Source organism: Kogia breviceps, chromosome 3, assembly GCF_026419965.1.
Source record: "Kogia breviceps isolate mKogBre1 chromosome 3, mKogBre1 haplotype 1, whole genome shotgun sequence".
Taxonomy (NCBI): domain Eukaryota; kingdom Metazoa; phylum Chordata; class Mammalia; order Artiodactyla; family Physeteridae; genus Kogia; species Kogia breviceps.
This window is the reverse complement of record NC_081312.1, coordinates 153,378,768-153,405,217: the sequence shown is the minus strand read 5'-3', so window position 1 is coordinate 153,405,217 and position 26,450 is coordinate 153,378,768. Positions and strand designations below refer to the sequence as shown.

At 39.4% G+C, this 26,450-nt stretch overlaps 1 protein-coding gene across 6 annotated transcripts in view; it reads right to left on the bottom strand.

The window, feature by feature from the left end:
- Positions 1–26,450, bottom strand: part of ADAMTSL3 (ADAMTS like 3) — a 468,377-nt gene that overhangs the window by 147,315 nt on the left and 294,612 nt on the right. For all 6 annotated transcript variants that reach the window (XM_067030016.1, XM_067030022.1, XM_067030019.1 and 3 more), the window contains one exon: positions 12,516–12,645. In XM_067030016.1, coding sequence (XP_066886117.1) covers positions 12,516–12,645 — 130 coding nt within the window. The remainder of the gene's footprint in view (positions 1–12,515; positions 12,646–26,450) is intronic.

Here is a 26,450-nt window from a genome sequence, read left to right as displayed (position 1 = left end):
AGAAACTCCCCATGTACCTGGGTAGGGCAAAAGAAAAAAGAATAAACAGAGACAAAAGAATAGGGACGGGATCTGCACCAGTGGGAGGGAGCCGTGAAGGAGGAAAGGTTCCCACACACTAGGAGCCGCTTCGCGGGCGGAGACTGCGGGTGGCGGAGGGGGAAGCTCCGGAGCCGCGGAGGAGAACGCAGCAACAGGGTGCGGAGGGCAAAGCCAAGAGATTCCGCAGAGGATCAGTGCCGACCGGCACTCACCAGCCCCAGAGGCTTGTCTGCTCACCCGCAGGGGCAGGTGGGGCTGGGAACTGAGCCTCAGGCGGATCCCAGGGAAAGGTCTGGAGTTGGCAGAGTGAAAACAGCCTGAAGGGGTTAGTGCGCCACGGCCGGGAGGGCATCCAGTTGAAGTCTGGAGCTGCCGAAGAGGCAAGAGACCTTTTCTTCCCTCTTTGCCTCCTGGTGCGTGAGGAGAGGGGTTTAAGCGCGCCGCTTAAAGGAGCTCCAGAAACAGGCGCAGAGCTACCGAAGAGACAAGACACTTTTTCTTGCCTCTTCGCTTCCTGGGGAGCGAGGAGAGGGGTTTAAGGGCACCGCGTAAAGTAGCTCCAGAAACGGGCGCGAGCCGCGGCTGTCGGCATGGACAACAGAGACAGGTGTGGGACGCTAGGGTTGCTAATGCCGCCACCAAGAGGCGTGTGTGCCAGCACAGGTCACTCTCCACACCGCCCCTCCCGGAAGCCTGTGCAGCCCGCCACTGCCGGGGTCCTGGGATCCAGGGACAGCTTCCCCGGGAAAACGCACGGTGCGCTTCGGGCCGGTGCAGCGTCACGCCAGCCTCTGAGGTCACAGGCTCACCCCACATCTGTGCCCCTCCCTCCCCCGGGCCTGAGTGAGCCAGAGCCCCAGAATCAGCTGCTCCTTTAACCCCGTCCTGTCTGAGCGAAGGGCAAACGTCCTCGGACGACCTACGCGCAGAGGCGGGGCCAAGTCCAAAGCTGAACCCCAGGAGCTGTGCGAACAAAGAGAGGGGGAGGTCTCTCCCAGCAGCCTCAGAAGCTGTGAATTAAAGCTCCACACCCAACTTGAAGTGCCCTGCATCTGTGTAAAACCTGAATAGACAGCGAAATATCCCAAGATGAGGAGGTGGACTTTGGGAGCAAGATATACTATTATTTTCCCCTTTTTTCTTTTTGTGAGTGTGTATGTGAGTGCTGCTGTGTGAGATTTTGTCTGTATAGCTTTGTTTTCACCATTTGTCCTAGGGTTAGACCAACCCATTTTTGTGTTTTTTGTTTTTGTTTTTGTTGTTGTTGTTGCTGTTGTTGTTCTTGGATTTTTTTTTTGCTTTTTTTTCTTTAATACAAATTTTTCTTCTTAATAATTATTTTTTATTTTAATAACTATATTTTATCCTACTTTATTTTGTCTTGTCCCTTTCTTTCTTCCCTCCTTTCTTTCCTACTTCCTTCCTTCCTTCCTCCCCTCCTTCCTTCCTCCCTTCCTTTCTTCCTTTCTCCCTTCCTTTCTTCCTCCCTCCCTTCCTTTCTTCCTTCCTTCCTTCCTTCCTTTCTTTCCTTTCTATTTTTTCTCCCTTTTATTTTGAGCAGTGTGGAGTAAAGGCTCTTGGCACTCCAGCCAGGTGTCAAGGCTGTGTGTCTGAGGTGGGAGAACCAACCTCAGGAAACTGGTCCACAAGAGACCTCCCAGCTCCACGTAATATCAAACGGCGAAAATCTCCCAGAGACCTCCATCTCAACACCAAGACCCAGCTTCACTCAAGGACCAGCAACGAACACTGCTGGACACCCTATGCCCAACAAAGAGCAAGACAGGTCTACAGCCCCATCCATTAGCAGAGAGGCTGCCTAAAATCATAATAAGGCTACCAACATCCCCATACACACCACCAGACGTGGACCTGCCCACCAGAAAGACAAGATCCACCCTCATCCACCAGAACAGAGGCACTAGTCCCCCCAACCAGGAAACCTGTTCAACCCACTGAACCAACCTCAGCCACTGGGGACAGCCACCAAAAACAGAGAGAACTACGAACCTGCAGCCTGCAAAAAGGAGACCCCAAACACAGTAAGATAAGCAAAATGAGAAGACAGAAAAACACACAGCAGATGAAGGAGCAAGATAAAAACACACCAGACCTAACAAATGAAGAGGTAATAGCCAGTCTACCTGAAAAAGAATTCAGACTAATGATAGTAAAGATGATTCAAAATCTTGGAAATAGAATAGACAAATTGCAAGAAACAGTTAACAAGGACCTAGAAGAAATAAAGAGGAAGCAAGTAACGATGAGCAACACAATAAATGAAATGAAAAATACTCTAGATGGGATCAATAGCAGAATAACTGAGGCAGAAGGACGGATAAGTGACCTGGGAGATAAAATAGTGGAAATAACTACTGCAGAGCAGAAGAAAGAAAAAAGAATGAAAAGAACTGAGGACAGTCTCAGAGACCTCTGGGACAACACTAAACACACCAACATTCGAATCATAGGGGTCTCAGAAGAAGAAGAGAAAAAGAAAGGGACTGAGAAAATATTTGAAGAGATAATAGTTGAAAACTTCCCTAATATAGGAAAGGAAATAGTCAATCAAATCCAGGAAGCACAGAGAGTCCCATACAGAATAAACCCAAGGATAAACACGCCAAGACGCATAATAATCAAACTGTCAAAAATTAAATACAAAGAAAACATATTAAAAGCAGCAAGGGAAAAACAACAAATAACACACAAGGGAATCCCTATAAGGTTAACATCTGATCTTTCAGCAGAAACTCTACAAGCCAGAAGGGAGTGGCAAGACATACTTAAAGTGATGAAGGAAAAAAACCTACAACCAAGATTACTCTACCCAGCAAGGATCTCATTCAGATTTGATGGAGAAAGTAAAACCTTTACAGACAAGCAAAAGCTAACAGAGTTCAGCACCACCAAACCAGCTTTAAAACAAATGCTAAAGGAACTTCTCTAAGCAAGAAACACAAGAGAAGGAAAAGACCTACAATAACAAACCCAATAAAAAATTAAGAAAATGGTAATAGGAACATACATATCAATAATTTCCTTAAATGTAAATGGATTAAGTGCTCCCACCAAAAGACACAGACTGGCTGAATGGATACAAAAACAGGACCCATATATATGCTGTCTACAAGAGACCCACTTCAGACCTAGGGACACTTACAGACTGAAAGTGAGGGGATGGAAAAAGATCTTCTGTGCAAACGGAAATCAGAAGAAAGCTGGAGTAGCAATTCTCATATCAGACAAAATAGACTTTCACATAAAAACTATTACAAGAGACAAAGAAGGACACTACATAATGATCAAAGGATCGATCCATGAAGAAGATATAACAATTGTAAATATTTATGCACCCAACATAGGAGCACCTCAATACATAAGGGAAATACTAACAGCCATAAATGGGGAAATCGACAGTAACACAATCATAGTAGGGGACTTTAGCAACCCACTTTCACCAATGGACAGATCAGCCAAAATGAAAATAAATAAGGAAACAGAAGCTTTAAATGATACATTAAACAAGATGGACTTAATTGATATTTATAGGACATTCCATCCAAAAACAACAGAATACACTTTCTTCTCAAATGCTCATGGAACATTCTCCAGGACAGATCATATCTTGGGTCACAAATCAAGCCTTGGTAAATTTAAGAAAATTGAAATCGTATCAAGTATCTTTTATGACCACAACACTATGAGACTAGATATCAATTACAGGAAAAGATCTGTAAAAAATACAAACACATGGAGGCTAAATAATACACTACTTAATAATGAAGTGATCACTGAAGAAATCAAAGAGGAAATCAAAAAGTACTTAGAAACAAATGACAATGGAGACATGATGACCCAAAAGCTATGGGATACAGCAAAAGCAGTTCTAAGAGGGAAGTTTATAGCAATACAATCATACCTTAAGAAACAGGAAACACCTTGAATAAACAACCTAACTTTGCACGTAAAGCAATTAGAGAAGGAAGAACAAAAAACCCCCAAATTTAGCAGAAGGAGAGAAATCATAAAGATCAGATCAGAAATAAATGAAAAAGAAATGAAGGAAACAATAGCAAAGATCAATAAAAGTAAAAGCTGGTTCTTTGAGAAGATAAATAAAATTGATAAACCATTAGCCAGACTCATCAAGAAAAAAAGGGAGAAGACTCAAATCAATAGAATTAGAAATGAAAAAGGAGATGTAACAACTGACACTGCAGAAATACAAGAGATTACTACAAGCAACTCTATGCCAATAAAATGGACAACCGGGAAGAAATGGACAAATTCTTAGTAATGCACAGCTGCCGAGACTGAACCAGGAAGAAATAGAAAATATGAACAGACCAATCACAAGCACTGAAATTGAAACTGTGATTAAAAATCTTCCAATAAACAAAAGCCCAGGACCAGATGGCTTCACAGGTGAATTCTATCAAACATTTAGAGAAGAGCTAACACCTGTCCTTCTCAAACTCTTCCAAAACATAGCAGAGGGAGGAACACTCCCAAACTCATTCTATGAGGCCAACATCACCCTGATACCAAAACCAGACAAAGACGTCATAAAGAAAGAAAACTACAGGCCAATATCATTGATGAACATAGATGCAAAAATCCACAACAAAATACTAGCAAACAGAATCCAACAGCACATTAAAAGGATCATACACCATGATCAAGTGGGGTTTCTCCCAGGAATGCAAGGATTCTTCAATATACGCAAATCAATCAACGTGATACACCATATCAACAAACTGAAGGAGAAAAACCATATGATCATCTCAATAGATGCAGAGAAAGCGTTTGACAAAATTCAACACCCATTTATGATAAAAACCCTGCAGAAAGTAGGCATAGAGGGAACTTTCCTCAACATAATAAAGGCCATATATGACAAACCCACAGCCAGCATCGTTCTCAATGGTGAAAAACTGAAACCATTTCCACTAAGATCAGGAATAAGACCAGGTTGCCCACTCTCACCACTCTTATTCAACCTGGTTTTGGAAGTTCTAGCCACAGCAATCAGAGAAAATAAAGAAATAAAAAGAATCCAAATAGGAAAAGAAGAAGTAAAGCTGTCATTGTTTGCAGATGACATGATACTATACATAGAGAATACTAAGGATGCTACCAGAAAACTACTAGAGCTAATCAATGAATTTGGTAAAGTAGCAGGATACAAAATTAATGCACAGAAATCTCTGGCATTCTTATACACTAATGATGAAAAATCTGAGAGTGAAATTAAGAAAACACTCCCATTTACCACTGCAACAAAAAGAATAAAATATCTAGGAATAAACCTACCTAAGGAGACAAAAGACCTGTATGCAGAAAACTATAAGACACTGATGAACGAAATTAAAGATGATACAAATAGGTGGAGAGATATACCATGTTCTTGGATTGAAAGAATCAACATTGTGGAAATGACTCTATTACCCAAAGCAGTCTACAGATTCAATGCAATCCCTATCAAATTACCACTGGCATTTTTTACAGAACTAGAACTAAAAAATTCCCAATTTGTATGGAAACACAAAAGACCCCGAATAGCCAAAGCAATCTAGAGAACGAAAAATGGAGCTGGAGGAATCAGGCTCCCTGACTTCAGACTATACTACAAGGCCACAGTAATCAAGCCAGTATGGTACCGGCACAAAAACAGAAATATAGATCAATGGAACAGGATAGAAAGCCCAGAGATAAACCCACACACATATGGTCACCTTATCTTTGATAAAGGAGGGAAGAATACACAGTGGAGAAAAGACAGCCTCTTCAACAAGTGATGCTGGGAAAACTGGACAGCTACCTGTAGAAGTATGAAATTAGAACACTCCCTAGCACCACACACAAAAATAAACTCAAAATGGGTAAAAGACCTAAATGTAAGGCCAGACACTATCAAACTCTTAGAGGAAAACATAGGCAGAACACTCTATAACATCAATCACAGCAAGATCCTTTTTGACCCATCTCCTAGAGAAATGGAAATAAAAACAAAAATAAACAAATGGGATCTAATGAAACTTAAAAGCTTTTGCACAGCAAAGGATACCATAAACAAGACCAAAAGACAACCCTCAGAATGGGAGAAAATATTTGCAAATGAAGCAACTGACAAAGGATTAATCTCCAAAAGTTATAAGCAACTCAGGCAGCTCAGTAACAAAAAAACAAACAACCCAATCCAAAAATGGGCAGAAGACCTAAATAGACATTTCTCCAAAGAAGATATACAGATTGCCAACAAACACATGAAAGAATGCTCAACATCATTAACCATTAGAGAAATGCAAATCAAAACTACAATGAGATATCATCTCACACCGGTCAGAATGGCCATCATCAAAAACTCTAGAAACAATAAATGCTGGAGAGGGTGTGGAGAAAAGGGAACCCTCTTGCACTGCTGGTAGGAATGTAAATTGATACAGACACTATGGAGAACAGTATGGAGGTTCCTTAAAAAACTACAAATAGAACTACCATATGACCCCACAATCCCACTACTAGGCGTATACCCTGAGAAAACCATAACTCAAAAAGAGTCATGTACCAAAATGTTTACTGCAGCTCTATTTACGATAGCCAGGACATGGAAGCAACCTAAATGTCCATCAAAAGATGAATGGATAAAGAAGATGTGGCACATATATACAATGGCATATTACTCAGCCATACAAAGAAATGAAACTGAGTTATTTGTAATGAGGTGGATAGACCTGGAGTTTGTCATACAGAGTGAAGTAAGTCAGAAGGAGAAAAACAAATACCGTATGCTAACACATATATATGGAATCTAAGAAAAAAAAATGTCATGAAGAGATTAGTGGTAGGACAGGAATAAAACACAGACCTACTAGAGCATGGACTTGAGGATATGGGGAGGGGGAAGGGTAAGCTGTGACGATGTGAGAGAGTGGCAGGGACATATACACACTACCAAATGTAAATTAGATAGCTAGTGGGAAGCTGCCACATAGCACAGGGAGTTCACCTCTGTGCTTTGTGACCACCTAGAGGGGTGGGATAGGGAGGGTGGGAGGGTGGGTGACACAAGAGGGAAGAGATATGGGAACCTATGTATATGTATAACTGATTCACTTTGTTGTAAAGGAGAAACTAACACACTATTGTAAAACAGTTATATTCAAATAAAGATGTTAAAAAAAAAACGATCATACAACATGATCACGTGGGGTTTATCCCAGGAATGCAGGGATTCTTCAATACATGAAAATCAATCAATGTGATACACCATATTAACAAATTGAAGGAGAAAAACCATATGATCATCTCAATAGATGCAGAGAAAGCTTTTGACAAAATTCAACACCCATTTATGATGAAAACCATCCAGAAAGTACACATAGAGGGAACTTACCTCAACAGAATAAAGGGCATATATGACAAACCCACAGCCGACATCGTCCTCAATGGTGAAAAACTGAAATCATTTCCACCAAAATCAGGAATAAGACAAGGTTGTCCACTCTCACCACTATTATTCAACATAGTTTTGGAAGTTTTAGCGACAGAAATCAGAGAAGAAAAAGAAATAAAAGGAATCCAAATCAGAAAAGAAGTAGTAAAACTGTTACTGTTTGCAGATGACATGATACAATACATAGAGAATCCTTAATAAGCTACCAGAAAACTACAGCTAATCAATGAATTTGGTAAAGTAGCAGGACACAAAATTAATGCACAGAAATATTCTGCATTCCTATACACTAAGGATGAAAAATCTGAAAGTGATATTAAGAAAACTCTCCCACTTACCATTGCAACAAAAAGAATAAAATACCTAGGAATAAACCTACCTAAGGAAACAAAAGACCTGTATGCAGAAAATTATAAGACAGCGATGGAAGAAATTAAAGAGGATGCAAATAGATGGAGAGATGTACAATGTTCCTGGATTGGAAGAATCAACTTTGTGAAAATGAGTCTACTACTCAAAGCAATCTACAGATTCAACGCATCCCTATCAAACTACCACTGGCATTTTTCACAGAACTAGAACAAAAAATTTCACAATGTGTATGGAAAAACAAAAGACCCCAAATAGCCAAAGCAAGCCTGAGAAAGAAAAACAGAGCTGGAGGAATCAGGCTCCCTGAGTTCAGACTATACTACAAAATTACAGTGATCAAGACAGTATGGTAGTCGCACAAAAACAGAAATACAGACCAGTGGAACAGGATAGAAAGCCCAGAAATAAACCCACACACATATGGTCACCTTATTTTTGATAAAGGAGGCAAGAATATACAATGGAGAAAAGACAGCCTCTTCAATAAGTGGTGCTGGGAAAACTGGACAGCTACATGTAAAAGAATAAAATTAGAACACTCCCTAACACCATATACAAAAATAAACTCAAAACGTATTAAAGACCCAAATGTAAGGCCAGACACTATCAAACTCTTAGAGGAAAACATAGGCAGAACACTCTATGACATCAATCACAGCCATATCCTTTTTGACCCACCTCCTAGAGAAATGGAAATAAAAACAAAAATAAACAAATGGGACGTATGAAACTTAAACGTTTTTGCACAGCAAAGGAAAACATAAAAAAGACGAGGAGACAACCCTCAGAATGGGAGAAAATATTTGCAAGTGAAGGAACTGACAAAGGATTAATCTCCAAAATTTACAAGCAGCTCATGCAGCTCAATATCAAAAAAACAAACAACCCAATCCAAAAATGGGCAGAAGACCTAAATAGACATTTCTCCAAAGAAGATATACAGATTGCTAACAAACACATGAAAGAATGCTCAACATCATTAATCATTAGAGAAATGCAAATCAAAACTACAATGAGGTTTCATCTCACACCAGTCAGAACGGCCATCATCAAAAAATCTACAAACAATAAATGCTGGAGAGGGTGTGGCAAAAAGGGAACCCTCTTGCACTGTTGGTGGGAATGTAAATTGATACAGCCACTATGGAGAACAGTATGGAGGTTCCTTAAAAAACCACAAATAGAACTACCATACGACCCAGCAATCCCACTACTGGGCATATACTCTGAGAAAACCATAATTCAAAAAGAGTCATGTAGCACGATGTTCATTGCAGCTCTATTTACAATAGCCAGGATACAGAAACAACCTAAGTGTCCATTGACAGATGAATGGATAAAGAATATGTGGCAAATATATACAATGGAATATTACTCAGCCTTAAAAAGAAATGCAGTTGAGTTATTTGTAGTGAGGTGGATGGATCTAGAGTCTGTCATACAGAGTGAAGTAAGTCAGAAAGAGAAAAACAAGTATCATATGCTAACACATATATATGGAATCTAAAAAAAAAAAGAATGGATCTGAAGAACCTAGGGGCAAGATGGGAATAAAGACGTAGACCTACTAGAGAATGGGCTTGAGGACACGGGGAGGGGGTAGGGTAAGCTGGGACAAACTGAGAGAGTGGCAAGGACATATATACACTACCAAGTATAAAACAGATAGCTAGTGGGAAGCAGCTGCATAGCACAGGGAGATCAGCTTGGTGCTTTGTGACCACCTAGAGGGGTGGGATAGGGAAGGTGCGAGGGAGGGAGACACAAGAGGGAAGTGATATGGAGATATATGTAAAACTGATTCACTTTGTTATAAAGCAGAAACTAACACCACTGTAAAGCAATTATACTCCATTAAAGGTGTTAAAAAAAAAAGATGAAAGGGTCGTTCCAAATGGTTATAGCCTCAGCACCACCTTCCATATACTTAATGTTCTTGGAAAGCTCTGGACAGACTTGACAAAGTGGGCATCCTGACGTCCAGTTAGATCCTAATAGTCCTACTGTATTGTCTCTTCTGCAATTTTCTGCTAGTGCTCTGGTACGGATGACTCTGGAATTCAGTAAACCTGGGGGTGGAAATGGGATGTCCAGGAAAGAAGATTTCCCTATGCTGTTTCTGGGCCTTGCTCACCAAAGTAAGTCTGTAGGTCTTTACTGCCTCATCTCAGCTGAGCACAGCAAGATGGCTCTAATGCAAGTCAAGAAGTTCCCCGAAAAACTCTAGAAACAATAAATGCTGGAGAGGGTGTGGAGAAAAGGGAACCCTCTTGCACTGCTGGTAGGAATGTAAATTGATACAGCCACTATGGAGAACAGTATGGAGGTTCCTTAAAAAACTACAAATAGAACTACGATATGACCCCGCAACCGCACTACTAGGCGTATACCCTGAGAAAACCATAATTGAAAAAGAGTCATGTACCAAAATGTTCATTGCAGCTCTATTTACGATAGCCAGGACATGGAAGCAACCTAAATGTCCATCAACAGATGAATGGATAAAGAAGATGTGGCACATATATACAATGGAATACTACTCAGCCATAAAAAGAAATGAAACTGAGTTATTTGTAATGAGGTGGATAGACCTGGAGTGTGTCATATAGAGTGAAGTAAGTCAGAAGGAGAAAAACAAATACTGTATGCTAACACATATATATGGAATCTAAGAAAAAAAAATGTCATGAAGAGATCAGTGGTAGGACAGGAATAAAACACAGACCTACTAGAGCATGGACTTGAGGATACGGGGAGGGGGAAGGGTAAGCTGTGACGATGTGAGAGAGTGGCAGGGACATATACACACTACCAAATGTAAATTAGATAGCTAGTGGGAAGCTGCCACATAGCACAGGGAGTTCAACTCTGTGCTTTGTGACCACCTAGAGGGGTGGGATAGGGAGGGTGACGCAAGAGGGAAGAGATATGGGAACATATGTATATGTATAACTGATTCACTTTTTTGTAAAGGAGAACTAACACACTATTGTAAAACAGTTATACTCAAATAAAGATGTTAAAAAAAAAAAAAGAAGTTCCCCGTATTTCCTTAGCCGACAACTTAAATGAGAAATATGGCAATGGACCACATCTTTATCCATTCCTTTGCTGATGGACATTTAGGTTGCTTCCATGTCCTAATGAGAACCTACTGTATAGCACAGGGAACTCTACTCAATGCTCTGTGGTGACCTAAATGCGAAGGAAATCCAAAAAGGAGGGGATATATATGTATACGTATAGCTGATTCACTTTGCTGTACAGCAGAAACTAACACAACACTGTAAAGCAACTATACTCCAATAAATTTTTTTTAAAAAAGAAATATGGCTCTATAAAACCCTGTGTCTGGCTCACTGCAGGTGTGGTCTCCCCAGGGATGAAGCACGCATTGAGCTGGTCTCTTCCTAAGACTCTGCAGGTTAGAGAGCAAGACCCACAAGGAAAGGGCCCACCTGTGGGATATATAAGACTGGCTCTCCAGGATGCCCTGACTTATTTGATCCTCACCCTCACCACTTTCAGACCATGAAGGCAGGAGTTTCTGCTTCATAGCCAACACATCTCATGGAATCAAAATCAGAAAGATCAAGAGAACTCCAGAAGCACAACTTATTTCCTGAATGAACATAAAAACCTATCCTTACTCCCGTATGGCACCGGACACAATAAACTTCCTCAATTACTCAGGGTCCTAGACATAACTAAACTCACCTTTAGTGAATACGGGTACCTCATTAGATAGGTGATATAATTACTAAGAGGCAGGAAAGAGAATCTGGCAACAAGAGAGAGGAGGTGATTGGGAATGGGCTTTAAATTTTTGGTTTTAAATTTATCACAGAAGAGTGGTCAAGATTATAAAGGTAAAGGATAGAGAAGAGAAAAAAATGGAGCCTGGATTTTGGAAGGTCTTGTGTGACAGACTAGTGATGCTGAGTTATAATCCTCTGTAGCCAGCAACACATAGGGATAGAGGAAGAGGGGGAAAACCTACCCTTCCTTCTGATAAAATTCCCCAGGATCTTAAAAGGACTTGTGAGAGGAAGCAGATTAACTTTTAAGTTCAAACTTTCAGACCAAGGAGACCAAAAAGAAGTCAATCTTGCCTACTCTTTGGGGCCTGTAACATTACACCCCATAATCTTGAGATCTATGGTAAATCAGTGGGAAGGTAAGAACACACTGGTGTGAGTTCTAGGTACCAAATAGGAGATCACTCAGTCATTCAACAAATATGGACTAAGCACCTACTGTGTACCAGTGCCAACTCGACCTCAGATCCTGTGCTCTTGGATGTGGCTTTAGGCAAAGAAATGTTCTTGAGGAGACAGACAGGAGACAGAACAAAACTGCTGACCTCATGGCTTTGCCAGCAGCAGGCCAGTTCATGTTCATTCATGTTTGATGCAAACAAAAGTCAGACTAAAGGGGTTTCCTGCTGAACCTGGCAGTATCTGTGCATCTTAGCAAGAATCTGGATGGGGCATAACTTGAACAGAGAAGGGAGAACTCTGAAGTAAGCCAGGCTGATGTACTTTGGGTGGACCCACCAGTCTCAATGCACACACATGTTTCTCTGCAAGGGAGGGTGTTACCATTCAGAAGGTGTGTCCTGGGAGCATGAGACAGCACATACCTGGGTGGGCAGGGTTCCGTGTTACAAGCCTGGCTCACTGCTGGAGGACGGTGGACCATATCACACAAGGAGTCATTGACTGTCTGCTGGGTCTGGATGTGTAAGCACACTGCAATGGCTTCTTGATGGCCTGGAAAGAGAAAAAGTGCAAATGACTTAGAATAACTCATTGTGGGGAAAAAAGAAAACAGGGTCTTGAGACTTCTCATTCTTAAGCTACTGCCCTTTTGACCATATTACGTGGCTGAAGCCTGCATTTCAGGGTACAGGTGGAGCAAACGACTTTGCATTTTGCAAAGTCTCCCAGTCTTTGATATTCTCTCCATCACCTTTTAAACTTAGTCCCTCTACTGTCCCTCCCCCAAAGATACTCACTTTAAGACATTAAGAAGCATCCCGACTCCCCATCCACCTTCGGACTGATCTGCATTCCAAATATGCTCAAAGCTAGGAGTTCCCTCTAGTGAATCATCAAAGTGTTCCTTCCAAACATATACAATAATTTCCCTAAGAGGAATTCTCATATCAGCTCCTAAAGAATAACACTCTCTTTATATAATTGAATATGTGCTAAATTTGACATATAACCCTTATTTAAATTTTCATTAGAGTTGGAGTTTCTGTTCACTAATACTATCATTAGTAATATTTCTATTACTAGCAAAAACAACAGCAATGCCTCCCACTGGGAAAGTGATTTGCAGTGTATGAAGTGCTTTCAAATACATTATTTGAGCCCACCATAATCTTGTGAGGTCAAAAGAATGGTATCATTATCTCCATTTTATTAATTCAAGCATAAGGAAACAGTTGAGAGAGAAATGAAGACTGCAAAAGAGTGGTAGATTCAAAACTGAAAATCAGATTTCCTGCTTCCGAATTCAGTGGTCTTTCTTTTGTACCCGAGGGATTCCAAAATGCAATACAGCCAACCAGCTTCCCTGTTCAAATATGAACTTTCACAGGCACATTTTTCCTTTGAGGCTAGACAGGTCTGTCTGACCCCAAAGTCCATGTCTCAACCACTCTTCTTTTTTTGTTGAGACAAAAAAAAAATTATTGGAAAATAAGAACTGAACAAAATATAAATGAAACTTTTGATGAAAAAAGTCAAATGAAAATTGTAATAGCGACTGACTATGCTATTTGAAACACACAAATGTATTCAGTTTCATGCAAAAATGTGTGTTCCATTAAAAGATTGTGGTTCTTTTTCCAAATGCCATGTTTCAATTCAACCATTTTACAATACTTCGCAGAATGCAGTACAGGCCAAAAGTATATATAAAATATGTATTTGAGATGTTCAGTTCTTTTCACTAAATTTTCTTTTGCTTTCTTCAGTTGTAATCTTATGCTCCCATCCATGGCAGGATTAGGTCTTAAATCTCCATGCATCTTCCATGAACCTTTTTCTTTTTTAAATAAACACTGGCTAACCTGAAATACAAGGAGACACTGCTACAACATCACACCTTGGGTTCTCACCAGCAAATGTCAAACTTTCTTAGTGATTTTACAGGGACATAGATGTTCATTTTCTAGCGGGTTTCATTTCTTTTTAATCTGAGAAAAATTCAGTTATCTCTCACATATATTTTAATTTGTAATCAAAATTATTTAGAAACTACACTTAGAGACTATTTTGAAACATTTTCTGGAGATTGGGGGGTGAGTCTGAAAGCACCAAAGTTATCTCATTTTAACCATTTTGATGGAATTTCACATTTGTGACAAATCTTTGGGTCTTAAAGCAACGTTACTCAAAAAAATATAAAAGTTTAATAGGCGATTTAGGATACTTATTGAGGTAGAATGCATTTTCCAAAGACGACCACGAGAATATCTCCCTTCCCACGTACTGGGCCTACAACATGACTTCACCACGTTTTACTTCAAGAGGTTTGAGCAAACCTTTATCCACAAAAGTAAAAACTATAAAAATAAGTTTACTTCATCTTATACTTAAAATGTGGATAGTAATTGCAAACATGCATTTAAAAGTAATAAAATAAATCAAGTGTTGAAATTTCGATGTAATTTTTCTAATAAATTCCTTTGGTAGCATGAGACAACATCCCACTTCACATTTGACTTCTACAATGTCAAAGTAAGAGGGTTGTTTTTTCTTTGGCAAAAAAAATATCCAAAGCCTACATCAAGAAATGAATTCATAATTAAAGGGTAAAAACACAGACTGAGGGGAAGCAGAGCCAATAAATGAGCTAATACATTCCCTTTTGTTGGTTTAAGGTTAGTTTGAGTTGGATTTCTTGTATACAAATCTTGACTAATTCAACATGCCAAGTAACGTCACACACACACACACACACACACACACACACACACACACAAAGAAATACCTGGAGCAATAAAAAAATCTATAGTTAGAACCTTTAAGATGACACCCACTATTTAATGTATCAAATTATTTTTCAAAGTGGGAAAATGATTTGAATAAGAAAATTATGTTGATAAAATAACCAAATAGCCTTGGCCCTTAGAAACAGATGTAATATGCTCTTCTTTTTTTTTTTTTTGCGGTACGTGGGCCTCTCACTGTTGTGGCCTCTCCCGTTGCGGAGCGCAGGCTCAGCGGCCATGGCTCATGGGCCCAGCCGCTCCACTGCATGTGGGATCCTCCCGGACCGGGGCATGAACCCATGTCCCCTGCATCAGCAGGCGGACTCTCAACCACTGCGCCACCAGGGAAGCCCTAATATGCTCTTTTTAAGCACCAGTGGCACAGTAACAAAAATTGATCCTATATGGGTCTATAAAGAAAACACTAAATTCCAAAAGCCAGAAATTATGCAAGTAACATTCTTGACCATAAGAGTCCAACTATAAATGAATAATAAACAATTAACCCACCCCCCAATCCAAACATTAGAATTTTTTTAAAGTCATTTCCTATAAAACTCCTAGGTCAAAAAGAGTGACTAGGTTACACATTGTGACAAGAAAAAAGAGAAAAGGAAGCCTTAAAGCAACTTGAGACTTGATGAACATCTCTTGATGATGGTTTTAATATCATGAAATAGATGAATTTTTTCCAAGAAAATCTAAATTATGAAATTCACTTTAAAATTAAGACCTTGTGATTTTTTTTTTTTTTTTTTTTTTTTTTTTTTTTTTTTTTTTTTTTTTTGCGGTACACGGGCCTCTCTCTGTTGTGGCCTCTCCCGTTGCGGAGCACAGGCTCCGGACGCGCAGGCTCAGCGGCCATGGCTCACGGGCCCAGTGGCTCCGCGGCATGTGGGATCCTCCCGGACCGGGGCACGAACCCGCGTCCCCTGCATCGGCAGGCGGACTCTGAACCACTGCGCCACCAGGGAAGCCCTAATATGCTCTTTTTAAGCACCAGTGGCACAGTAACAAAAATTGATCCTATATGGGTCTATAAAGAAAACACTAAATTCCAAAAGCCAGAAATTATGCAAGTAACATTCTTGACCATAAGAGTCCAACTATAAATGAATAATAAACAATTAACCCACCCCCCAATCCAAACATTAGAATTTTTTTAAAGTCATTTCCTATAAAACTCCTAGGTCAAAAAGAGTGACTAGGTTACACATTGTGACAAGAAAAAAGAGAAAAGGAAGCCTTAAAGCAACTTGAGACTTGATGAACATCTCTTGATGATGGTTTTAATATCATGAAATAGATGAATTTTTTCCAAGAAAATCTAAATTATGAAATTCACTTTAAAATTAAGACCTTGTGTATAACAATAAGCAGGGGGGAAACTCAAAAATGATGTTAAAGATCCAGCCACAATGCTCCCCCCTCAATCCTGCCCTCAAGAGGGAAAAGCAAGAACTGAATTTAGACAGCTGTAGAAACAAATTCTTTCAAACTTTTTGAACAGATAGCATCTATGATATGAACTATTTAAATTACTGAAAGGTATGGAAAACTCCAATTCATCTCACAAAAGAAGTATAAACCTGATGACAAAAATCTATAAAAGAAAAAAACAGATCTACTTCATATAGTGTTGCCTTATACAATGCTATATGACAAATGCAAGCCGAGGGCCATATTGAAAAGAACAGTTAGCATAGGTTTTTTTCCCTCTGCTGATTAACTAGTATGATAGAATAAATACTACTATAAACTCCCAGGTAATGAAAAAAAGTAGAACCATAATATGGTATGGACCCAGAGGAGTGCAATTTTGGTATGAAAATGCAAGTTTTATAAAGCACTCCAAATAGGTGAGTTCTTTTTTAGGAGCCAGATGAGGAGACAGCTGGTAAAAATTAAGGACTGTTGAAAGCCATTTGGCCTTATGAAGGGCATCATAAACATCACTGGAGCCTGAAAGGAAGTGACCAATTATATCAAGAGTAGCTGGAAGAAACTACAGCTAGAGGCCTGTTATGATTTGAAGGGATTTGAAGAGAACAAAACAGCTATTGCTGATGTACCATGTCGGGAACACATCTCCATAGGAAGTATGCTAAAATGAGCCCATAGTGGGCCAAATCAGCTTGCAGTCCTACTTTCTCATTTGCAGGAAGGCATTCTTGTACTCCACCACGCTCAATAGATGATACCTACATGCATCAATATCATTCATACATGCATGGAAAAGCCTAAATACTACCACATTGTAATCAAGTTAAAAGAATACTACATGTGACCTCAAACAACGGGGCATTCACATACCAAATCACTCACACACAAATATTCACACACACTCAAACAGAAACAACCAGATAGGAACTTCCTGCGATCAAGCAGATAAACCCACCTACCCTCACATCCAACCTCGTCTTTCCCTTGCCAGTTTCCATTAGGAGCTGCTCCTCCAACTATTTAAGACTAAGCTCCACAACCAGGCTTTGAATTTCACTCCCTTGCATCTTAGGACATTTGTTGATACTTTGCCTTTTGCTTTCATTCTGGAACTTTCTCCTTGCCTTTATTTTTGTATGTGTATTTTTATTTTATTTTACTTTACTTTTAACATATTTATTGGAGTATAATTGCTTTACAATGTTGTTAGTTTCTGCCGTATAACAAAGTGAATCAGCTATATGTATAAATATATCCCCATATCCTCTCCCTCTTGCGTCTCCCTCCCACCGTCCCTATCCCACCCCTCTAGGTGGTCACAAAGCACTGAGCTGATCTCCCTGTGCTATGCGGCTGCTTCCCACTATCTATTTTACACTGGTAGTGTATATATGTCCATGCCACTCTCTCACTTTGTCCCAGCTTACCCTTCCCCCTCCCTGTGTCCTCAAGTCCATTTTCTACTTCTGTGTCTTTATTCCCGTCCTGACCCTAGGTTCTTCAGATCCATTCTTTTTTTTTTTTTTGATTCCATATATATGTGTTAGCATATGATACTTGTTTTTCTCTTTCTGACTTACTTCACTCTGTATGACAGACTCTAGGTCCATCCACCTCACTACAAATAACTCAACTGCATTTCTCTCTAAGGCTGAGTAATATTCCATTGTACATGTGCCACATTTTCTTTCTCCATTCATCTCTCAATGGACACTTAGGTTGCTTCCATGTCCTGGCCATTCATCTCTCAATGGACACTTAGGTTGCTTCCATGTCCTGGCTATTGTAAATAGAGCTGCAATGAACATCGTGCTACATGATTCGTTTTGAATTATGGTTTTCTCAGGGTATATGCCCAGTAGTGGGATTGCTGGGTCGTATGGTAGTTCTATTTGTAGTTTTTAAAGGAACCTCCATACTGTTCTCCAAAGTGGCTGTATCAATTTACATTCCCACCAGCAGTGCAAAAGGGTTCCCTTTTCTCCACACCCTCTCCAGCATTTATTGTTTGTAGATTTTTGGGTGATGGCCATTCTGGCCAATGTGAGGTGACACATTGTAGTTTTGATTTGCATTTCCCTAATGATTAGTGATGTTGAGCATCCTTTCATGTGTTTGTTGGAAATCTGTATATCTGCTTTGTAGAAATGCCTATTTGGTCATCTGCCCATTTTTGGATTGGGTTGTTTGTTTTTTTGATATTGAGCTGCATGAGCTGCTTGTATATTTTGGAGATTAAACCTTTCTCAGTGGCTTCATTTGCAAATATTTTCTCCCATTCTGAGGGTTGTCTTTTCGTCTTGTTTATGGTTTCTTCTGCTATACAAAAGCTTTTAAGTTTCATTAGGTCACATTTGTTTATTTTTGTTTTTATTTCCATTTCTCTAGGAGATGGGTCAAAAAGGATCTTGCTGTGATTGCTGTCATATAGTGTTCTGCCTATGTTTTCCTCTAAGAGTTTGATAGTGTCTGGCCTTACATTTAGGTCTTTAACCCATTTTGAGTTTATTTTTGTGCGTGGTGTTAGGGAGTTTCATACTTTTACAGGTAGCTGTCCAGTTTTCCCAGCACCACTTATTGAAGAGGCTGTCTTTTCTCCACTGTGTATTCTTCCCTCCTTTATCAAAGAGAAGGTGACCATATGTGCGTGTGTTTATTTCTGGGCTTTCTATCCTGTTCCATTGATCCATATTTTGTTTTTTGTGCCAGTACCATACTGTCTTGATTACTGTAGCTTTGTGGTATAGTTTGAAGTTAGGCAGCCTGATTCCTCCAGCTGTTTTCTTTCTCAAGATTGCCTTGGCTATTCAGGGTCTTTTGTGTTTCCATACAGATTGTGATATTTTTTGTTCTAGTTCTGTGAAAAATGCTACTGGTAGTTTGATAGGGATTGCACTGAATCTGTAGATTGTTTGGGGTAGTACAGTCATTTTCACAATGTTGATTCTTCCAACCCAAGAACATGGTAGGTCCCGCCATCTGTTGGTATCATCTTTAATTTCTTTCATCAGTGTCTTATAGTTTTCTGCATACAGGTCTTTTGTCTCCTTAGGTAGGTTTATTCCTAGGTATTTTATTCTTTTTGTTGCAATGGTAAATGGGAGTGTTTCCTTAATTTCTCTTTCAGATTTTTCATCATTAGTGTATAGGAATGCAAGAGATTTCTGTGCATTAAATTTGTATCCTGCTACTTTACCAAATTCATTGATTAGCTCTAGTAGTTTTCTGGTAGCATCCTTAGTATTCTCTATGTATAGTATCAAGTCATCTGCAAACAGTGACAGTTTTACTTCTTCTTTTCTGATTTGGATTCCTTTTATTGTGGCTAAAACTCCCAAAACTACGTTGAATAATAGTGGTGAGTGTGGGCAACCTTGTCTTGTTCCTGATCTTAGTGGAAATGGTGTAAGTTTTTCACCATTAAGAATGATGTTGGCTGTGGGTTTGTCATATATGGCCTTTATTCTGTTGAGGTAAGTTCACACTATGCCTACTTTCTGGAGGGTTTTTATCATAAATTGGTGTTGAATTTTGTTGAAGGCTTTTTCTGCATCTATTGAGATGATCATATGGTTTTTCTCCTTCAATTTGTTAATACGGTGTATCACATTGATTGATTTGCGTATACTGAAGAATCCTTGTAATCCTGGGATAAACCCCACTTGATCATGTTGTATGATCCTTTTAATGTGCTGTTGGATTCTGTTTGCTAGTATTTTGTTGAGGACTTTTGCATCTATGTTCATCAGTGATACTGGCCGGTAGTTTTCCTTCTTTGTGACATCTTTGTCTGGTTTTGGTAACAGGGTGATGGTGGACTCATAGAATGAGTTTGGGAGTGTTCCTCCCTCTGCTATACTTTGGAAGAGTTGGAGAAGGATAGGTGTTAGCTCTTCTGTAAATGTTTGATAGAATTCGCCTGTGAAGCCATCTGGTCCTGAGCTTTTGTTTGTTGGAAGATTTTTAATCACAGTCTCAATTTCAGTGCTTGTGATTGGTCTGTTTATATTTTCTATTTCTTCCTGGTTCAGTCTCAGAAGATTGTACTTTTCTAAGAATTTGTCCATTTCTTCCAGGTTGTCCATTTTATTGGCATAAAGTGGCCTATAACAGCCTCTTATGATGCTTTGTATTTCTGCAGTGTCTGTTGCAACCTCTCCTTTTTCATTTCTAATTCTGTTGATTTGAGTCTTCTCCCTTTTTGTCTTGATGAGTCTGGCTAATGTTTTATCAATTTTGTTTATCATCTTCTCAAAGAACCAGCTTTTAGTTTTATTGATCTTTGCTATTGTTTCCTTCATTTCTTTTTCATTTATTTCTGATCTGATTTTTATGATTTCTTTCTGCTAACTCTGAGGGGGTTTTGTTCTTCTTTCTCTAATTGCTTTAGGTGTAAGGTTAGGTTGTTTGAGATTCTTCTTGTTTCTTGAGGTAGTATTGTATTCCTATAAACTTCCCTCTTAGAACTGCTTTTGCTGCATCCCATAGGTTTCGGGCCATCGTGTTTTCATTGTCATTTGTTTCTAGTTATTTTTTAATTTCCTCTTTGATTTCTTCAGTGATCTCTTGGTTATTAATTAGTGTATTGTTTAGCCTCCAGGTGTTTATATTTCTTACAGATTTTTTCCTGTAACTGATATCTAGTCTCTTATCACTGTGGTCTGAAAAGATACTTGATACAATTTCAATTTTCTTAACTTTACCAAGGCTTGATTTGTGACCCAAGATATGATCTCTCCTGGAGAAAGTTCCATGAGCACTTGAGAAGAAAGTGTATTCTGTTGTTTTTGGATGGAATGTCCTATAAATATCAGTTAAGTCCATCTTGTTTAATGTGTCATCATCTAAAGCTTGTGATTCCTTATTTATTTTCATTTTAGATGATCTGTCCATTGCGGAAAGTGGGGTGTTAAAGTCCCCTACTATGATTGTGTTACTGTTAATTTCCCCTCTCCTTGCCTTTTAAATGCACCCAAGGCTCTCTGTCATTAAATGACAGCACACGCACACACCTCTCCCCTAACCCACTGTGCCTTCTAGCCTTCTATCTCTCTCTGTTTTCTTTATCATAATTTTTGCCACAAGAAAATCGAATCTATTCATCTCCATTTCATCACCTATCACTCTCCTCCGTCCTTTCAAGTCTGACTTCGTCTCCACCACTCCATGGAGCTGACCCTGTAAGTCATCAGTGACTTCCCCTTGCTGGACCTGGTGCTGATTCTCAGTTTACCTCACTTCACCTCTCAGTGGCCCCAAGGCAGCCAACTCTGGTTCCTACCGCACCACTCCCTCCTGGTTTTGCTCCTATCTGGCTGACCTCTTCATTGTATTGACTTTTGTGGCTCAGTATCCTCCACCCAGCCATTGGATGTTGAATTTCCTCAAAGCTCATTCTTAGACCCTCCCCACAGCTCACAGGTGTTCTCTTCCTGAAGATTTGCATCCATGCCCCTGGCTTCAATTCTCTCCATACACAGATGACTCGTAAATGTATATTTCCAGACTAGATCTTGCCACTTTGCTTCAGATGCACACATTCAACTGTCTCTTTAGCATCTCCATTTAGAAGTCTAAAGGCACTTTAAAATCATTATGTCCAAACTGAAGTCATGATTTCTTTCTGCCAAACTGGACTGCCTGTCAGCACTCATCATCTCAGAAAAGAATCTTAGGACTCAGACCTGCCACTTCACTCCCACTGGCCCACTCCACTGACAGACTTCCCTTCTCAACATCTCTCAAAGTCACCTGCTCACTCCATCTCCATCATCATCACCACTCCAGCCCACGCTCTTGCCTGGACCAGGCAAAAGCTTCCTTGATGGTCCCTCTTACATCTGCTATGAACCCTTCTAATCCATTTTTTACAATACAACCGGACTAACCTTTTTGAAATAAATAAACATTTGATCATTAACTCCCACTTTAATGACTTGAATGGCTTCTCATTGATCTTGGGATAAAGAGTCAAATCAACACAGCCAGTAAGGCCTTAACTGTCTGGCCCCTGCATTCCTCTCTAGCATCATCTCACATTAAACTCCGTCTTTCTCAGTACCCAGGCTGTGCCTGACTTCTTCAGCTCCTGGAATGTCCCATGTGCCCTCCTGCCACGTAGGGCCCTTCCACACGATCTTTTTTTCTGCTGGAAATTCTCTCTGTACCACCATCTCCAACCTCTCTTTTGCTTAATTAATACCTCATCTTTCAGACTTAAGTTCGAGTGTAATTGTTCTTAGGGAAGCTTTCCCTGACTTCCCTAATTAGGTCAAATGCCTCCTATTATATGCTTTCATAGCACCACATACTTCTTCTATAGCTGCTATAACCAGCTGTAACTTTACATACATGTGTGTGTGATCATGTGAGTAACATATTTTCCTCAGTAGATCTGAGTTCCAAAGGTTGGAACTACTGAGTCCATATCACCTAGGCAAGTGCTTGGCACAACAAAATGTGCACTAAATATTTATAGGCTGTTGTTTTTGAATGAAACAATAGAGAGATTCCTGCTAATGTCAAGACCAAGGCAAAGTTGGCATTATCCACATTATTTACTATCGTTTTTGATATTCTGGACAGTGCAGTAAGATATAAAACATAAACAAGACAAATAACTATTGGAAATAGAAAGAGAAAAATCATCATTAATTGCAGCTGATTATTTACTTGAAGAATTCAAAAGAATGCACTCCGAAACTGTTAGATGCATTAAGGGCTTCAGCAGTTTAGTCAGATTTTTTTTAAAAAGGGGAAAAAAACAGTATTCTAATATAAGATGAATAACCTATTATTATTATATTATAAACCAATCATCCCACCAACATTTATTATATACCATGTGTCAGGCCCTGTGATTAAACACCTCTCCAACGTAACCTTGTTTAAGAATCACAGTTAATTTCATTTCTTTTTATGGCTGAGTAATATATGGGGATATATGTATATGTATAGCTGATTTACTTTGTTATAAAGCTGAAACTAACACACCACTGTAAAGCAATTATACTCCAATAAAGATGTTAAAAAAAAGAATAACAGTTAATCGTTTCATTAATCCTAATAAGGTAGATATGGCTCTTCTCATTTTACAAAAATAAACCTCTACAAACTTAAATAACTAGCCCAAAGGGAGTGGCAGAATTAGGGTTCGAAAATGGGGCCAGGCCTCAAAGTCCACGTGTGCTACTAGCCTGCGCTTTTAGAAAATACAAGGGTGAAAATGAAAGGTCATAAATGCAACAAATAATATAAGATACCAGAGAAAACTTTAGTGAGGAATGGTTATGATGTAGTAAATTACAAAACCTTACCAGAGGGTATTAAAAAGGTAAGCATAACTTCTAGAATATACATGTATGTACACATGCACACATACACACACACACATACACACACACACAACACAACGCTATATACATACATACATACATACATACATACACTCTGGAAGATGGAAATTGAATATGTCTGCATGCTTCATACTTTTGGGAATTGAAAAAGAATTCTCTGTTGCCACTCCAGTATGAAAGCAGATCTGTAAAACATTCTTAATCATCAGTAATGACAACAAATGGATTTACTTTTATTTCCTGTATGATGTGAAGGCAAGTTAGAATATACAAATACACAATATCAGGATGTGACCAAAAGTTTATCTTTTTGGAAATCTATAATTTGCGTATCTAATTTTTCTACCAGAAACAGGAATGTTGAAGAAATAACTATATGCCTGTGGAAATTCTACTTTCCTGTGGTTTTCAGTCACTGCAGACTTACCCTCCCTATTATCCAGGGTGAGGGTTAAAAGCCCACATTCAAAACCACACATAAGTGGACTTGTAGAGGCCAAGCCTCTAAAACCACATTAAAATGGATCACAGGGAGGCAAGTATCACTGCCTATAAGTAATGCACTAGAGACAGTAAAGCTGAAATAATCAAAAGCTGTACTTCATCAGGACAAAGACTGTGCCTTCATTTTATACCCTGATATTAAGCCCAGAAGCAAGTGCAGAGCATGGAGTCTGGTGCAGAGCAGGTATCTGGTTTCCTGCATATACAGAGGATTTTATAATCCTCCAAGCTTTCCAGTTTTTATAGAATTTAGTTATGTATTTAAAAGGAAATTTTAAGCTTGAACCCAAGAAATTAAAAACATTACTTTTTACCAAGTTAAGAAGCTTATTATAAGCGCTGACAGTTCAATCAACCCTCTCTAAAGAATGACAATTAAGCTGTTCGTTTTCTGTTTTGGACTGTGTGATGCCCTCTGATCCTCAGCTTCCCCAACTGTAAAATTTGGGTTAGTGGGTATCCAAGGTTCATCTTAATGATATAATTCTGAATTACACAACTCAAGGCACCCTCACAAGGCTAAATCCTGTTTAACTGAAAGTTGAAAGATTACCAAGTTGAGGGCTATTAAAATATGTAAAATGCGTTCCAGATACACAAGAGGATGTCAGAAACAAATGCACACCTTCCTATCAACCATCTGAATACTGAAATGCATTTCTAACATGTGCAAGGCATTTTTCTCCTCACAATAGGCCAAAAGGTCCACAGTGACCATAAGGATAAACTGAATTAGTTAAGTTTCACAAAAACTTTTATGTTTTAAACAGATCCTGGTCATGCTATTACTCCTAAGTATATACCCAAGAGAAATGAAGACATATGTCCATACAAAAATGTGAACATGAATGTTCAGAGCAGTATTTTTCGTAATACCAAAGACATGCGAGTAATCTAAATTCTAACTGATGAATGGATAAATATGATATAGCCATACAATGGAACAGTATTCAGTCCTAAAAAGAAATGAAGTACTGACTTATGCTACAACATGGATGAAGACTGAAAACACACTAAATTAAAGAACGAGGTCACAGAAGATCACTTATTGTGTGATTCCATTTACATGAAATGTCCAGAATAAATAGAAAGTAGATTAGTAGTTGCCAGACGCTGCTGCTAGCAGGGAAATGGGGGCTTGAGGGAAAATGGGGAGTGATTTCTTAAGGATACAGGGTTCTTTTGGGGGGAAAGTGTTCTAAAACTGATTGTGATGATGGCTGCACAACTTGGTGAATATACTTAAAAACACCAAATTGTATACTTTAAATATATAAATCAGATGGTATGTGAATTAATATCTTAATAAAGTTGTTACAAAAAACAGAGAAAATCATTCCAGGAGGTCCAGGCATCCTGGAGGTGGAAACTAGGGCTGTCTTAGTGGACACTGGGAACACAGCAGATCCTAACATTTTGGCATCAGGCTCCCAAAACAAGGTCTAATAGACTCTCCCAACTGAATCAGAATTTACCTGGTCAATTTTCCTTGGGCAACTCCTAGTGGCCTGTTGAGTTCCAAGGACCCAACAAGCCATATTTTCCCATCTGGAGAGGGCCTTCCCAGTCAGGAAAAGAACAGAAGTCAAGGATGACAGAGGACTAGATGCAACAGTAATTCTATCAATGGCAGTATTTAAAAGCCTGAGATTAACACAGTAGTTTGGGGGTATGCAAGCAATAGCAGGGCTTATTTCTGCTCTCATAATGAAAGACAAAGCTCCAAGTCTCTGGTGAAAATACAGCAATATAGTGGCTCAGAAGTGGTAGAGATAGCTGCATTTTGTAGTCATGTAGTAGAAAGTTCCAGACATCTATAACTTCAATTGAATAGGAGAACATTTTTGCATCCCAGTGACTATCTCTAGAGGGTTTCCCCAGATTCACCAAGAAAGTACTAGCTCCCAGATTGCCAAGGGCATATCAGTCTTAAGGTTTCCAAGATATAACAAAAGACATGTCCAAGACCCTGAACCCAGAGGGAGCAGGAGTTAGGTTTGGGGGCAACAGCAGACATGTGGCAGTGTGCAGGTAACTGAGACTTACGTGCCCGGAAGGGAAAAGACACAGCAGACATTTAGGGTCCAAGTGAACCAGGCTAAATTCCTGGCTAGTTGGGACGGGCTTCTAGGAACCAGGGAGAAGCAAGTAACAGACAGAGAGAATCTGGAGGCAGATAAGGGTTCTTCTCCTAACTTGCACATGTGTACCTCCAGGCAAAAGGCAGTAGCTTAGCTGAAACCCAGGGGTAAAGCACACACCACCTCAT